Source organism: Polypterus senegalus, chromosome 3 (assembly GCF_016835505.1).
Source record: "Polypterus senegalus isolate Bchr_013 chromosome 3, ASM1683550v1, whole genome shotgun sequence".
Classification (NCBI taxonomy): domain Eukaryota; kingdom Metazoa; phylum Chordata; class Cladistia; order Polypteriformes; family Polypteridae; genus Polypterus; species Polypterus senegalus.
Genome location: NC_053156.1, coordinates 35,716,666 through 35,729,556, shown reverse-complemented (window position 1 = coordinate 35,729,556; position 12,891 = coordinate 35,716,666). Strand labels below are relative to the sequence as shown.

The window sequence follows — 12,891 nt, the reverse complement described above, 5'->3', positions numbered from 1 at the left end:
AGCGGCTGAAATGAGTTTCCTCCGCAGGGTTTCTGGGCTTTCCCTTAAAGATAGGGTGAGAAGCTCAGTCATCCGGGAGGGGCTCAGAGTAGAGCCGCTGCTCCTCCGCATCGAGAGGAGTCAGATGAGGTGGCTCGGGCATCTGATCAGGATGCCTCCTGGACGCCTCCCTGGTGAGGTGTTCCGGGCACGTCCAACTGGGAGGAGGCCCCGGGGAAGACCCAGGACATGCTGGAGGGACTATGTCTCCCGGCTGGCCTGGGAACGCCTTGGGATTCTCCGGAAGAGCTGGAAGAAGTGGGGGGAGAGGGAAGTCTGGGCCTCTCTGCTTAAGCTGCTGCCCCCGCGACCCGACCTCGGATAAGCGGAAGATGATGGATGGATGCATGGATGGAGGTTTCTCATTTGTTTGGCTTTTGAAGGCAAACTAATGTTCATTGGGCACATGTGTCATATTTGAATGATGCATTGAAGAATGTAATGCTGTCTCTGTTATAAATCTGACTGTGGGTAATGACAGCTTAATTTTCAAATTTTGGATTTGTACACAGGAAAAAGCATTAAGAAAGTGTAATCATTAACGCAAAACAGGCTTTTTTTTACAGAAGTCCTGAAGTAAAGGGTTAATATCACATCTTAATTTCAAGACATCTATGTACAATATCATTGACAAGCTGGTGGAGGAGAGCGAGATAGAAAGAGATGCTTGCGAATTAAGTATAAATAATTAGCTGCTTTACCTATGTACTGTGTAATGGTGTGTGATCGAACTTGGGATGCATGAGTAAATTTTGCTGTCTTAGACCTTCATACTGACCGGTGCCAAAAACAAATTTTGAGTCCGCCTTGTTTATCTTTGATACCTTTATCACAAAGTCTGTGGGGTTAAGGGGCTACATTTTATTATGTAGATTATCGTGAGCACTGTTTAATTACCGGGACCTAAGTACCGAATTTCATTTCTGCACATGGATGTTGGAATGATTCTTGATCCTTATAGACGTGTCACTTCACAGCTGAAATACTATACTGTGAACCCTCTAGCAGTGCTTGAAGTGGAAACAAATTGCTGTAGTTACTATGTTTAATCAGCATTTGTTCCCCCACCCAATTAGTTATTACTTCTATGTGATGGGAGGTGGCGGTTAACCCTTGACGCGTATATTGGCTTTGAGTGCTGCAGGTACTGTCTTTCTTCAAACAGTCAAAAGAGTCAGCAGTGCCACAGCGATGTGGTGCTGCAAATATGCCTGTTTTCTTCTGATTCAGATTTTGAGTGTAATACATTGATTAGTCTGCCTTCCCTCAATTACCACCTACTCCAGCTAAAGTAACTAAGCACCGGAGTCTCCCAGTGCTCCTGCTGCAAATATGAGTGTCTTGACAGTTTTTCTGTGTGGGGTGCAAGATTTAAAAAAAGTGATGACTATGGTTTGGCACACTAAGGAAATTTCTGTAAATGTTTAGAGGTATAAGTGATGTGTTCAGCCAATCAGCAGTGGGTGATACTACTAGCCTTCAGCTCAGGCTTGGAAAATCAAACCACCATGAGTTTCTGACATTGACAGTTTGAATTAATTTGACTCTTCTATTATGAAAACGTAAATCTTAAAATAGCAAATGTTACAAACCTAACCAATTGGTTCACTGAGAAACCAGACTTTAAAAGCATGTTACAAAAACAGCATTAAATAAAAATGGAAATATCCAGAAATATATTGGAATTCATTAATTTAACAGTGCATAAATAATGTTTGAATTTGTATATTTATTATGTATTGAGCATTTTTCAGTTACAGAAAATGTCAAAGAATAAGTTTAGAATGTTCTCATGCTAAGATATTGAGTAACCTGTTATTACTAGTATCTGTATTAAATACAAACATTCTGCTATCATGACATCCTTATCTACAACACTTTTAAAAGGATCTGCTCTGTATTTTCATTCTAAAATAGTTTTTAAACATTAGTTTGAGCAGACATTCATGTGGCTTGATTTTTATAATGTTTTGAAGGATGAACCTAGTATCTCTAATGAATATGAGTCAACAGATTCATGTAATTGCAGGGATGAACAGTTAGAAAAGCAAGTAAAACTATATACTTGCTGAAAAATAATGTGCATACACTTAATTTGTCATGGGTGTTGGGTTTTGAAGGCAAAGCAATATTTATTACTGTAACAACCAAATGTGACAAATGTAGTGAAAATACATTTGGCACAGAATTGAATGGCATGGGAGCAAATGGAATGTAGTCTCTGGGTACAAGTAATTACTGGAGTTGAGGTCAGTCTAGCTCACTAGCTAATTCTGGATAAGGACACAAGGATAAGCAGTAACAAAAGTGCAATCACTTTACGTGAAGCTCCTTCAAATCAACAGATAAAAGGCTGTCAAAGAAATTTTAAAATGATGGACTTCGATTAAGTAGTTTAATTTCACAAAGGTAGGCTTAATGTTGGGACAAATGTTTAAAAAAGGAGGTTTGAAAAATTAGAAATTTGACATAAATCTCAAATGTCACAAGTTTGAGAAAATTATTTTTCTTATAAACCTGGTTTGAAAGATGTTTTCTTATAAAAGCCAGGTTTAAACAGTTAATCATGAATATTTTTTTTTATTTTCACTTATTCCAGGTGACACTATTAATGTTTAAATTCTTAAATATTGATATTAAACTGTTTCATTTACTCAGTGTAAAATGTTGTTGAATAAATTTTAGTATGTGGGCATGGTAAGATAAAATTGTCTATAGCAAGGATCATCATATCATTTTATCTAAAAATCTACACTTAACCACAGCTATAACCACACCCTTATCTGCCAGTTATTTGGGAAGAATCCCTGTGTTGGACACATTAAATTTTAGGCCCAGAGTAACGCATCCTTGGTGTTAGTAGAAAAGGTGCATACTGGGAGTCTAGCGTGTAAGGACGTCTTTGCAGATTCGGGTAACAACGCAACACAGCACAACATTGATTAAACAAATATTTCTTATTGTAACAACCTGAGTTAGTTTGGTGTATTGATGCAAGTCTCCTGGGTTTCATATTGATTTTTTTAATAAGAGGTTTAAAAGTGTATAGCTATTTAGGCTGTATAACTGAGAAGTGCTTTCTGAAGAAAATATGATATGAAATGCAAATGTCACATAATTGTTTCAAATAGTGCTATGTTAGCTTGAGTACGAATGTTTAAGTAACCTCATAGCTTATTAGGTTATTTTCCTTTCCTACATTGTCAGTGCACAGGAATTGATGGTCATTTTCTACATCGTTCCTTCCCTTGCACATGGATTGATGCTTAAAATGTCTTAATCAAAGAAATCTTGATTTAATCACAAATGATAATACATTACCATCATTATCAGCAACATCTTCAGCTGAGAAAAGATAAGAGAATTGCATAAAGAGACTTAGTAATGGTCAGTGAACAGTTGCTGCAGTCAGTATAAAAAAAAATTCGATACTGGTCCTCTAATTCGTTGGTAGGACTGTGTGCAGTCTTGACAAACAATAAAAAATGATACTGCCCCCAGACGTTCATGTAGTGCATTGCAGTTACAAAACCAATATGGTTCTTTGTGACTGGAGCCTCTATTGAAGTTTCTGTTTATGACGTGTCAACGATTTTTTGTAGTCGACGTCGATTACGTCGACTAATCGTTGCAGCCCTATTTAAGAACTAGCTTTAACGAAAAAATTGCTATATTGTTAAATTAATTCATTATTGATCAAGATGAAGAGCATAATAAAGCAGTTCTGTAGTCTGTTTATTTTACACAAATAAGTGAGAGAGTTTTCTAGGATGTAGGAAATTGAAAAACTGTCCTAATTTTACATTTTGTTTTAAACTGGAAAAAGCTAATTTTTCAATCTGTGTGGAGAAATGCAGAATCAATTTAGGTTATCTAGGGTGTTGGTTATTGGTAGACAGGAACAAAAGTAGGTGCTGTTATGGCTTATCAACGTAATCAATGGTCGATTATATAAATTCAATAGGTGAGGCATACCTTGCTGCATCACATTTTTAACATCTTTCAAGAGATCAACTTAGCAGCACCTAGTTCATCTGCAGGTCTTTCATGTAAAAGACTGCAAATCAGAGTACTTTAACACTAGAATTACCAGAGCCTACGAAAAAACTCGTAATTCCGTCCCACCTTAAACTGCTTCTTAAATCCCTTCACACCTCTCCGCCAGCGCCCTTTGTCTTCTAAATGTGCTGATAAAGAGAAGCCGGCTATTCCATCCCCCACCAATTTAGAACGTGCACGAACTTCTCTCAGCTCATCCCTTGATTGAGTATCTGGGAGTGAAGTGGAGTTTTAGAGCGGAAATAATAGATCGTTGTTTGGAACACACGCATTTCATGTCTGTTCCGTTTCTACAGTAATCTGTGTCAACACATTGTTAAAACAGAAACTTTTTTATATTCTAGTAGTAGATGACAAAATGTAGGCATAAACTATATAATGTATGAAGCCTGAAGTCCAAATAGCAAAGAAACATTTTCACAAGAATAACACAATTGCACTTTTATTCAAACATATAACTGCAGAAACAAAAAGCCGCCTTAACATGCGACATTGACACCAGTTTACTGTAACTGACTCCGTGGCTCAATAGACTCAGCCCCGCTTGAATCAAGGGGTCGCGGTTCGATCCTGCCCCTCCGTTTTGAGAAGTAAACTGCTCTTGTCTTACTGTTTTAGAATAAAAGCATACTTTTGATTTCAGTCTGTAACAGCCGGTGCAGTTTATGATCCTTGTAAAGGTTAGCTTTTTTTTAATTCACTTTTCACTCTCTCAGTCGCGTACAGAATCAATCCATACAACCCCATCTGACACGGCTGTTTTCACTAAAGACGCTATAGCTCTGCAGTGTACCACGATGCATACTAACGCACAATCACCCCCGGTTCTGACACACAAACGCTGGCGAAGCTGCCTTCTTCGTATCTCACCGTCACTTGCTTTTCGTTTTATTGAGTGTTCCTGCCAGTCCCGCATGTTGCTGTATGCTTTTTCTTTTGTACTACAGGACATGCAGAGGAAAGAATGGTAAAGACCAGTAACTTCGGCGCTATATGCAGTCATCAGACACTCCCCATCTGCCCGTGTCGTTCAAGCACAGGAACATATATTGGTGTAAAAGTATAACAAAAGTGCACTTTTTCCATCGCCTTTTCCTGTAAGAAGCAGTGTACACACTTCTCTCTATCCAGCATACAGCAACATGCGGGGACTGGCAGGAACACTCAATAAAACTGAATAAATTGTGTTATTCTTGTGAAAATGTTTCTTTGCTATTTGGACTTCAGGCTTCATACATTATATAGTTTATGCCTACATTTTGTCATCTACTACTAGAATATAAAAAGTTTCTGTTTTAACAATGTGTTGACACAGATTACTGTAGAAACGGAACAGACATGAAATGCGTGTGTTCCAAACAACGATCTATTATTTCCACTCTAAAACTCCACTTCACTCCCAGATACTCAATCAAGGCCTGAGCTGAGAGAAGTTCGTGCACGTTCTAAATTGGTGGGGGGATGGAATAGCCGGCTTCTCTTTATCAGCACATTTAGAAGACAAAGGACGCTGGAGAGGTGTGAAGGGATTTAAGAAGCAGTTTAAGGTGGGACGGAATTACGAGTTTTTTCGTAGGCTCTGGTAATTCTAGTGTTAAGCCTATAAACTCTGTAAAAATGAAATTGTGTAACAGCTATGCAGGACCATCTAAAACAGAAGTATTCCGGATTTTTTTTATGAAGTTGCCACCAAGACGGTATATTTAGTTCTAGTTACTTTTGTTAGTTCTGATTGATAAGTCTCAGTGGGTGCTGAACTTTATAAAGGACTGTCACCCCAGCAACAAGCATTTATTTTTATAGTAAGTTAAAAAGAAAATATCTAAACGTAGTGTAAATTGTGGCAGAAATAGTGTATAATAAGCAGGATAGCATATTGTAATTTGGTAATGATTTGAACAGGTTTTTGATATACTATTTTACTCACTTTAGTTTTTTTTTGCCAAGTTTTGGTTATATAATATGATTTACTTATCAACTTGATTAAGTTGTGTTCTTGTGTTACTTAAGATGATCTTTGCACTAATGTCGGACTGCTAGTTAGATTATATTTGTACAGTATTATTAAAATCTGATTGAAACAAACTCTACCATTACTTGAGCTTGCGTTTTTGCACTTATATTGCTAAAAGGATCTGATCTGTAATATCTGATTCAAACTTCACTACTTTATCAAACATTTATTTGTGAATTGAAATTATTTTGATTTGAAAAGATTTTGAGTTTGCCTTCCTTTTTGCACCATTACACAATAGAGTGTTGGTACCTAATGATAAGTATTTTGCTTTTTGGTATTAAATTTTTAATGGAGTAATCCAAAGTTACTACTGTTGATCAACAAGTTTATGTTCTGCCGCTTTATTACAATACAGTTTATTTTTGTATAGCCCAAAATCACACAGGAAGTGCCGCAATGGGCTTTAACAGGCCCTGCCTCTTGACAGCCCCCCAGCCTTGACTCTCTGAGAAGACAAGGAAAAACTTCCAAAAAAAACCTTGTAGGGAAAAATTGGAGAAACCTTGGGAAAGGCAGTTCAAAGAGAGACCCCTTTCCAGGTTGGTTGGGCGTGCAATGGGTGTCAAAAGAAGGGGGTCAGGTCAATACAATACACAGAACAGAAGAAATCCTTAATATAGCATAATAAAAATTTTAGAAGTACGGAGCAGAATTTAACAGTAGATGATATCACATAATAAGATTTGGATATTTTTAGAGTCCTGGAGACCTCATCCATCAAGCTGCCTCCCCATTTGGCCATTCCACGGCTGAAACGTTGCTCGGCCAGCCAGTCGGTGACAGGACCCCTTTTTCCCATGATTCCTGTGATCCTCCATCAGGGATGACTTTACCATAGGCAGGCAAACAACTTGTCAGGTGGGCCGTGGCACCAATTGCCACATTTGAGTACCGAGAACAGAAACAGAATAGGTGAGGGTCAGTATTCAATTATAACTATAATGTTACTTATGTTTTAGTGCTAATGACTAACAACAGAGATGCAGTCTGTACAGTTAATCAGCAGCTCTAGTCAGAATATGCTAAACTGAAGTAGTGAGTCTTCAGCCGAGATTTAAAGGCTGGGACCGAAGGGGCATCTCTTATAGAAGCAGGAAGACCATTCCACAGTTTAGGGGCCCTGTAACTAAAAGCTCGACCTCCCACTGTTATCTTATTAATCCTTGGAATCATAAGCAGACCGGCATCTTGAGATCTTAATGTGCGTACTGGTTTGTAAGTTATGATAAGTTCAGACAAGTAAGCCGGACCTCGGCCATTTAATGCTTTATATATTAAAAGTAGGATTTTGAAATCTGCCCTAAACTTAACTGGGAGCCAGTGTAAGGATTTAAGAACTGGAGTTATATGTTCATATTTTCTTGTTCTTGTAATAATTCTTGCAGTCGCATTCTGGATTAACTGGAGGCTGTATAAAGAACAGTTTGAACAGCCAGTGAACACCGCATTGCAGTAGTCAATCCTACTAGAGATAAATGCATGAATTAATTTCTCAGAATCCTGTTTATTTAGAAAGCGCCTTAATTTCCTAACATTTTTAAGATGGAAGAAGCATGTTTTGGATAACTTTGTAATATGTGCTTTAAAGGACATGCTAGAATCAAAGAACTCCTAGATTGCGGGCTGATTCAGTACAATTAATTGGGATTCCAACTGAGTTAAATGATGACAAAATATTGCTGTGATCAACGTCATTCCCTCCAACAATTAACATCTCTGTATTATCTGTATTTAAAGACAAGTAGTTCTCATTCATCCACTCCTTTAATTCACTAACACAACTAATTAAAGACAACATTGGAGAAACTTCATTTGATTTAAATGAAAGGTATAACTGGGTTTCGTCTGCATACGAGTGAAAATTAACATTGTTTCCTAATGAGAGATCCAGTGGAAGCATGTAAAGTGAAAACAGTAGAGGTCCCATTCTACGAGGGACATTCAAAACGATTCCACACTTTAGTATTTTTGTTGGAAACGGTGAAGGCGGGAGTAATTGGGCATTAAAAAGTTGGTACGACACTGGGAAAATTGCATCACAAATGAAGGTGACTGTGTAGAAAGTGATTTACAGTAGTTGGTTTTTGAAATTCTTAATAGAGGTTAACAAAAAAAAGTGCAAAAACTTTTTGAAAATCCCTCATATTTGAAGGACTCAGAACCACAGGATAGCTTGTTACATATGCGGTTAATGTACAGACCAACCCATAATGTGCCATTAATCCCATCAGCCTTACATTTAAAGTAACGGATGTCTCTAGCTATTTCCATATGCACAGTCTTTGACTAGCAGCCATAGGCCATTCAGGAACTGTTCAAATGATTCACTGGGTACCTGTACCTTTTCATTAAATTTGTAGTGTGTGAGCAAATATCAAATATTTAAAAGCCTCAAAGCGGCCATAGTATGTTTTTAGTTTTACTGTTGTGGTGATGGACAGGTTGAAAGACGAGATTAGATAGGAGTCCCCGTGGACTATGATGTTTGCTGATGACATTGAGGAGGAGATATGCTCTAGAGAGGAGAGGAATGAAGGTCAGTAGGAACAAGACAGAATACATGTGTGTAAATGAGAGGGAGGACAGTGGAATGGTGAGGATGCAGGGAGTAGAGTTGGTGATGGTGAATGAGTTTAAATACTTGAGATCAACAGTACAAAGTAATGGGGATTGTGGAAGAGAGGTGAAAAAGAGAGTGCAGGCAGGGTGGAATGGGTGGAGAAGAGTGACGGGAGTAATTTGTGACAGACAGGTATCTGCAAGAGTGAAAGGGAAGGTCTACAGAATGGTAGTGAGACCACCTATGTTATATGGGTTACAGAGACGGTGGCACTGACCAGAAAGCAGGAGACAGAGCTGGAGGTGGCAGAGTTAAAGATGCTAAGATTTGCATTGGGTGTGACGAAGATGGACAAGATTAGAAATGAGTACATTGACCGAATCCCAGTCGATTTGAGTTAAAGGAGCTCTGGTGACATCCATAACTGTTTATTTTAAGTAGTGTTTGTTTGTTTTTTTTGTTTTTTTTATTACTGACACCGTGTTGTTTGTTCTGCCGCTTTATTCTTTTAAAAGCGCGCAGAACAACAGGATGGCTTGTTACATGTTTATCACTTACTTCCTTCAACTATATCCCATAATATGCCTTACATTTAAAGTAAAATATGTCTCTGTAGGTGTAACAAGTTATTTATTAGATTAGTTGACAAATTGAAAAAAATTGCTAGATTGTTTAAAAAATGGTTGTTAGGTGCAGCCCTGAACAAAAGGTGTACCAATGAGCATCGCAAGTCTTCTGGAAAACCACAGCCAGTTTGTGGTTTTCTTGCACTGCATTCTCAAACCTCCTCCCACTCTGTTCCTGGTCTGAATTGATAAAACCTGGGTGCTGTTTGGCAGTGTTGATTATGGTATGTTGATGGTGGGTCTGACACTCTTACTACAAGCAGAAAGTAACAACCTATTGATTCTTAAAAGCATGCCTTTTGCTCACTCCTAGTGTGAAATCGTTAAAAGACAGTACTTTCTTTGTGCTGCGGTATTAAGAGGATCATGAGTACATTTTGACTTTTCCACAAAAACTGTTGCGGTTATGATTGCTCAAGTGAAATGCCATTTGTGTATAACTTTTTTTTTTTTCATTTTCTTTTCTTACAGGAGACGACTCATGGGACTTAATCACCTGCTACTGCCGAAAGCCCTTTGCTGGCCGACCCATGATAGAATGCAATCAGTGTGGCATTTGGGTGCACCTCTCCTGTGCAAAAATTAAAAAGTCAAATGTGCCAGATATATTCTACTGCCACAAGTGCAAAGATGTGCGTATTGACCGTCGATCAGGTCCCAAGAAGGACGTTGAGAAAGTCTAATATTTGTTCAAGGTCCCCACCCAGCTGTGGCTCTGTCTCCCTTTCTTAATCAGAAACTCTTGATGGAACGACTCAATTTTCTTCAATGTGGACAAATAAAAATCTGGATGACTTCTGCAAAGACAGTATAAAGCACAGAATTCAGCAACATGGCCCTGTCATGTGTGCAACAAGTTTTTGTTTCACTTTTTTTTTTTTTTGTTTTAAGTAGTTTTTCAAAGTATCAGTAATTTACTATACTATTGTTCACATGCTGTTTTGGTTTAAAATTCACTTTTTTGTTTTTGAGTGGTTTTTTGGCTTGTTAATACATGTTTAATTGCTGCAAGTAATAATTTGAAGAGGCAGTTCACGTTGTTAAATGTTTTATGTACAATAATCAAAAATAAGTGTAGCTGGCTTATTTTCATTTTTAGAGGAAAACCAGTCTTCATTTTTGTCCTCCTTCCAGGTTGATGGCACATTTGATAGCACTTGGCTAAGTTTCTGGTATTTCAAATGCAGTGCTTAGTGAGATTTAACAAGAACCACGCTTGCAAGGAGGTATAAACCCTTTATGCTAAGTTAATTACTTTTTTTGGTTGATAGAGTATTGTATGGATTTATAATTAATTGCTCAAAATAGCCGAACAATTGAACAAGCAACAGTATATACTGACTAAGGTTTAAGTTTTAGGCGAGCAATATCTATTTTCATGACCCTTTGGTTCTGCTAGTGGAAAGGAAGATTGCTGCTGCCTGAATTGTTGGAGGGTGGTCTCTCTGGACATGTGCCAAGTTTTTCTTTAAAAGTGAGGAAACGGTCAAACTAATTAATGAGCACCAAGAATTGAGAACATAAAATTTCTGCACAACTCGAGAGTTCAGTCTACCCATTCCGCATATAAAGTGGATAGGGTGTAACAAAGTACAGTGGATGGCCTTGAAACAGAGAAGAAAAAATCCTCTCTCTGTGTAAGAAAAAGGGCATTTTAGAAAAATTGATTTTAAAAAGCAACTCCTTTTGTCCAATAGATACTTGAAGATTCCCTTAGAAAATAGTGATTGTGCCTTAAATTACTTTGAAAATCAAAAATAATCCCTTTCACGAATTGTCTGTTATTCTGTTGGTTACGAAGAATAGAGAAGAGAGCATTCCATGCTGCATGTATTGAAAACTAAATTGCTATATAAACGAACATACTATTTTATTAGTAGTAATTGAGAAGGAAAACAATCCTTTTTTGTAATAAATTCTTATACAGTCATATTAGCAAAATGGTTATGGAGAATGTTTGATCTTCCCATTGAAGTAAATGATATATTGGCAGAGTTTTTGGACACTTCACTCCTGTTCTTTGTTAGGTTCTGCTGAAACCTGTTTAATTTCAGAAGGGAAAAAATGTTAACATTTAGGGGGAAATAAAAACCATTTAGATTAAAGGCACTATAGCTCATTTCATTTTTTTTAACCTGTGCCTTAAAGAAAGTCACTTAGAAGCTAGCTATGCAAGCACATTATCTTTAACATCTTTTCTTCCGGACAATGTTGCGAAAGTCTGACATTACACCATTCAGAAACGTCCAGTCGTACAAATTCAAGCATTTGTCTTATTATGCCCTTTATTAAGAAATGCACTGTGCAAACCTTTTGGGAGAGGCTTCTAGGATGAGGAAGGCAATTAGGAGGTGTATTACGACATTGAAACACTGATTCCAAAATGTTTTTATTTGTAGGAAAGGGTCGTCCCCAATTTGATGCCATCTGATGAAGTACTTAAGATTATTGGCCCCAGGTTGCAACCCGACTTGCTGTCCTGTGCTCAAAGCTAAGCGAAAGAGATATTGGTCACAGTTTGGGCTTTGAAATTCAGTTGGGACAAGTTGTTTGTATATATTGGATTTTTTATTGTGTTTTGTTAATAATGACTTATAGTCAAGAAAACAGCTCCCAATTTATTTAATGAGTTTTGGAGCTTTGAGTTCAGTGTTGGGGGGGAAAAAAAAGTTGTAATTCAGAGGGAGCAGGTCTCATAGTTTTAGGGATTTTATTTTATTTTTGCTGATGGTTCTTGAATTGAAAAAGTGAATGCTAAAGACGTGTTGCTTTGGTTGCTGCAGATGTGCAGAATATTTTTTTATTCCCTTTTCTGTACATAATTTGACCAGATATTGTACATATGTGATTTAAAAAGAAAAAAAAGACAATGTTATATTTTCTGCATCAGATGTTTTTTCCTTTAATGTGTAGCTCAATAAATACATTTTTTGATTTATTTGCTTTATTTTTCCCCTCTTCAGCACCCTTAAATGTTTCTGACCTATGGTGATCCTTTTTCTGTCCAGTGTATGCTTTTAGCAAAAGGTCTTGGACAGAGGTTTTTGCCCAAGTGTCCGGATATATCAGTGATTTTTTTTTTTTTCATGTTTGCATAATTAATATCTGTTGCAGTATTTTGTGCACATGTCTCCCTGCCCTTCTGATTATATTGAGTTCACTGCTCATTAATCCTAAAGCGCAGGCTTTGTAATATGAGGGCAGAAGGCCCAGGTGAATATTAGAGGAGGCTGATTGGTTTGTGCCCCAGTTTAGTGAAATCGTTGCAGAGGAACTGTGTATAACACGTGCCCATTGGCCTGAAGGAGGACTGGTTATGGAGAGAAATGGATAGATGCCTTTATCATTATCACACTTAAAAACATTACTCTGCAGCCCCTGGAATGGCGGTTACTGCTAAAAATTATTTAAGAACCCACAAGACCAAAATTTAGCTGAATGGATTACAAGTGTTTCTTATAAAGGGTGAGTGTACACAAAACTATTTTAACTCTAGTTGTGAGTTCCCGAGTGGTTTTTCAGAATTGCATGAAATTTGTTGAAGGTCACGGTTTCTATTTGCAATATATGAGATATTCTAACCTAACTTC

The 12,891-nt window shown here is 37.5% G+C and overlaps 1 protein-coding gene across 2 annotated transcripts in view; it reads left to right on the top strand.

Annotated features, from left to right (window-relative positions):
• phf23b (PHD finger protein 23b) overlaps positions 1-10,183 on the top strand; it is a 60,882-nt gene extending 50,699 nt beyond the window's left edge. For both annotated transcript variants that reach the window (XM_039746933.1, XM_039746932.1), the window contains exon 5: positions 9,773-10,183. In XM_039746933.1, coding sequence (XP_039602867.1) covers positions 9,773-9,984 — 212 coding nt within the window. In that variant the 3' untranslated portion in view covers positions 9,985-10,183. The remainder of the gene's footprint in view (positions 1-9,772) is intronic.
• The last annotated feature ends 2,708 nt before the right edge of the window (positions 10,184-12,891 follow it).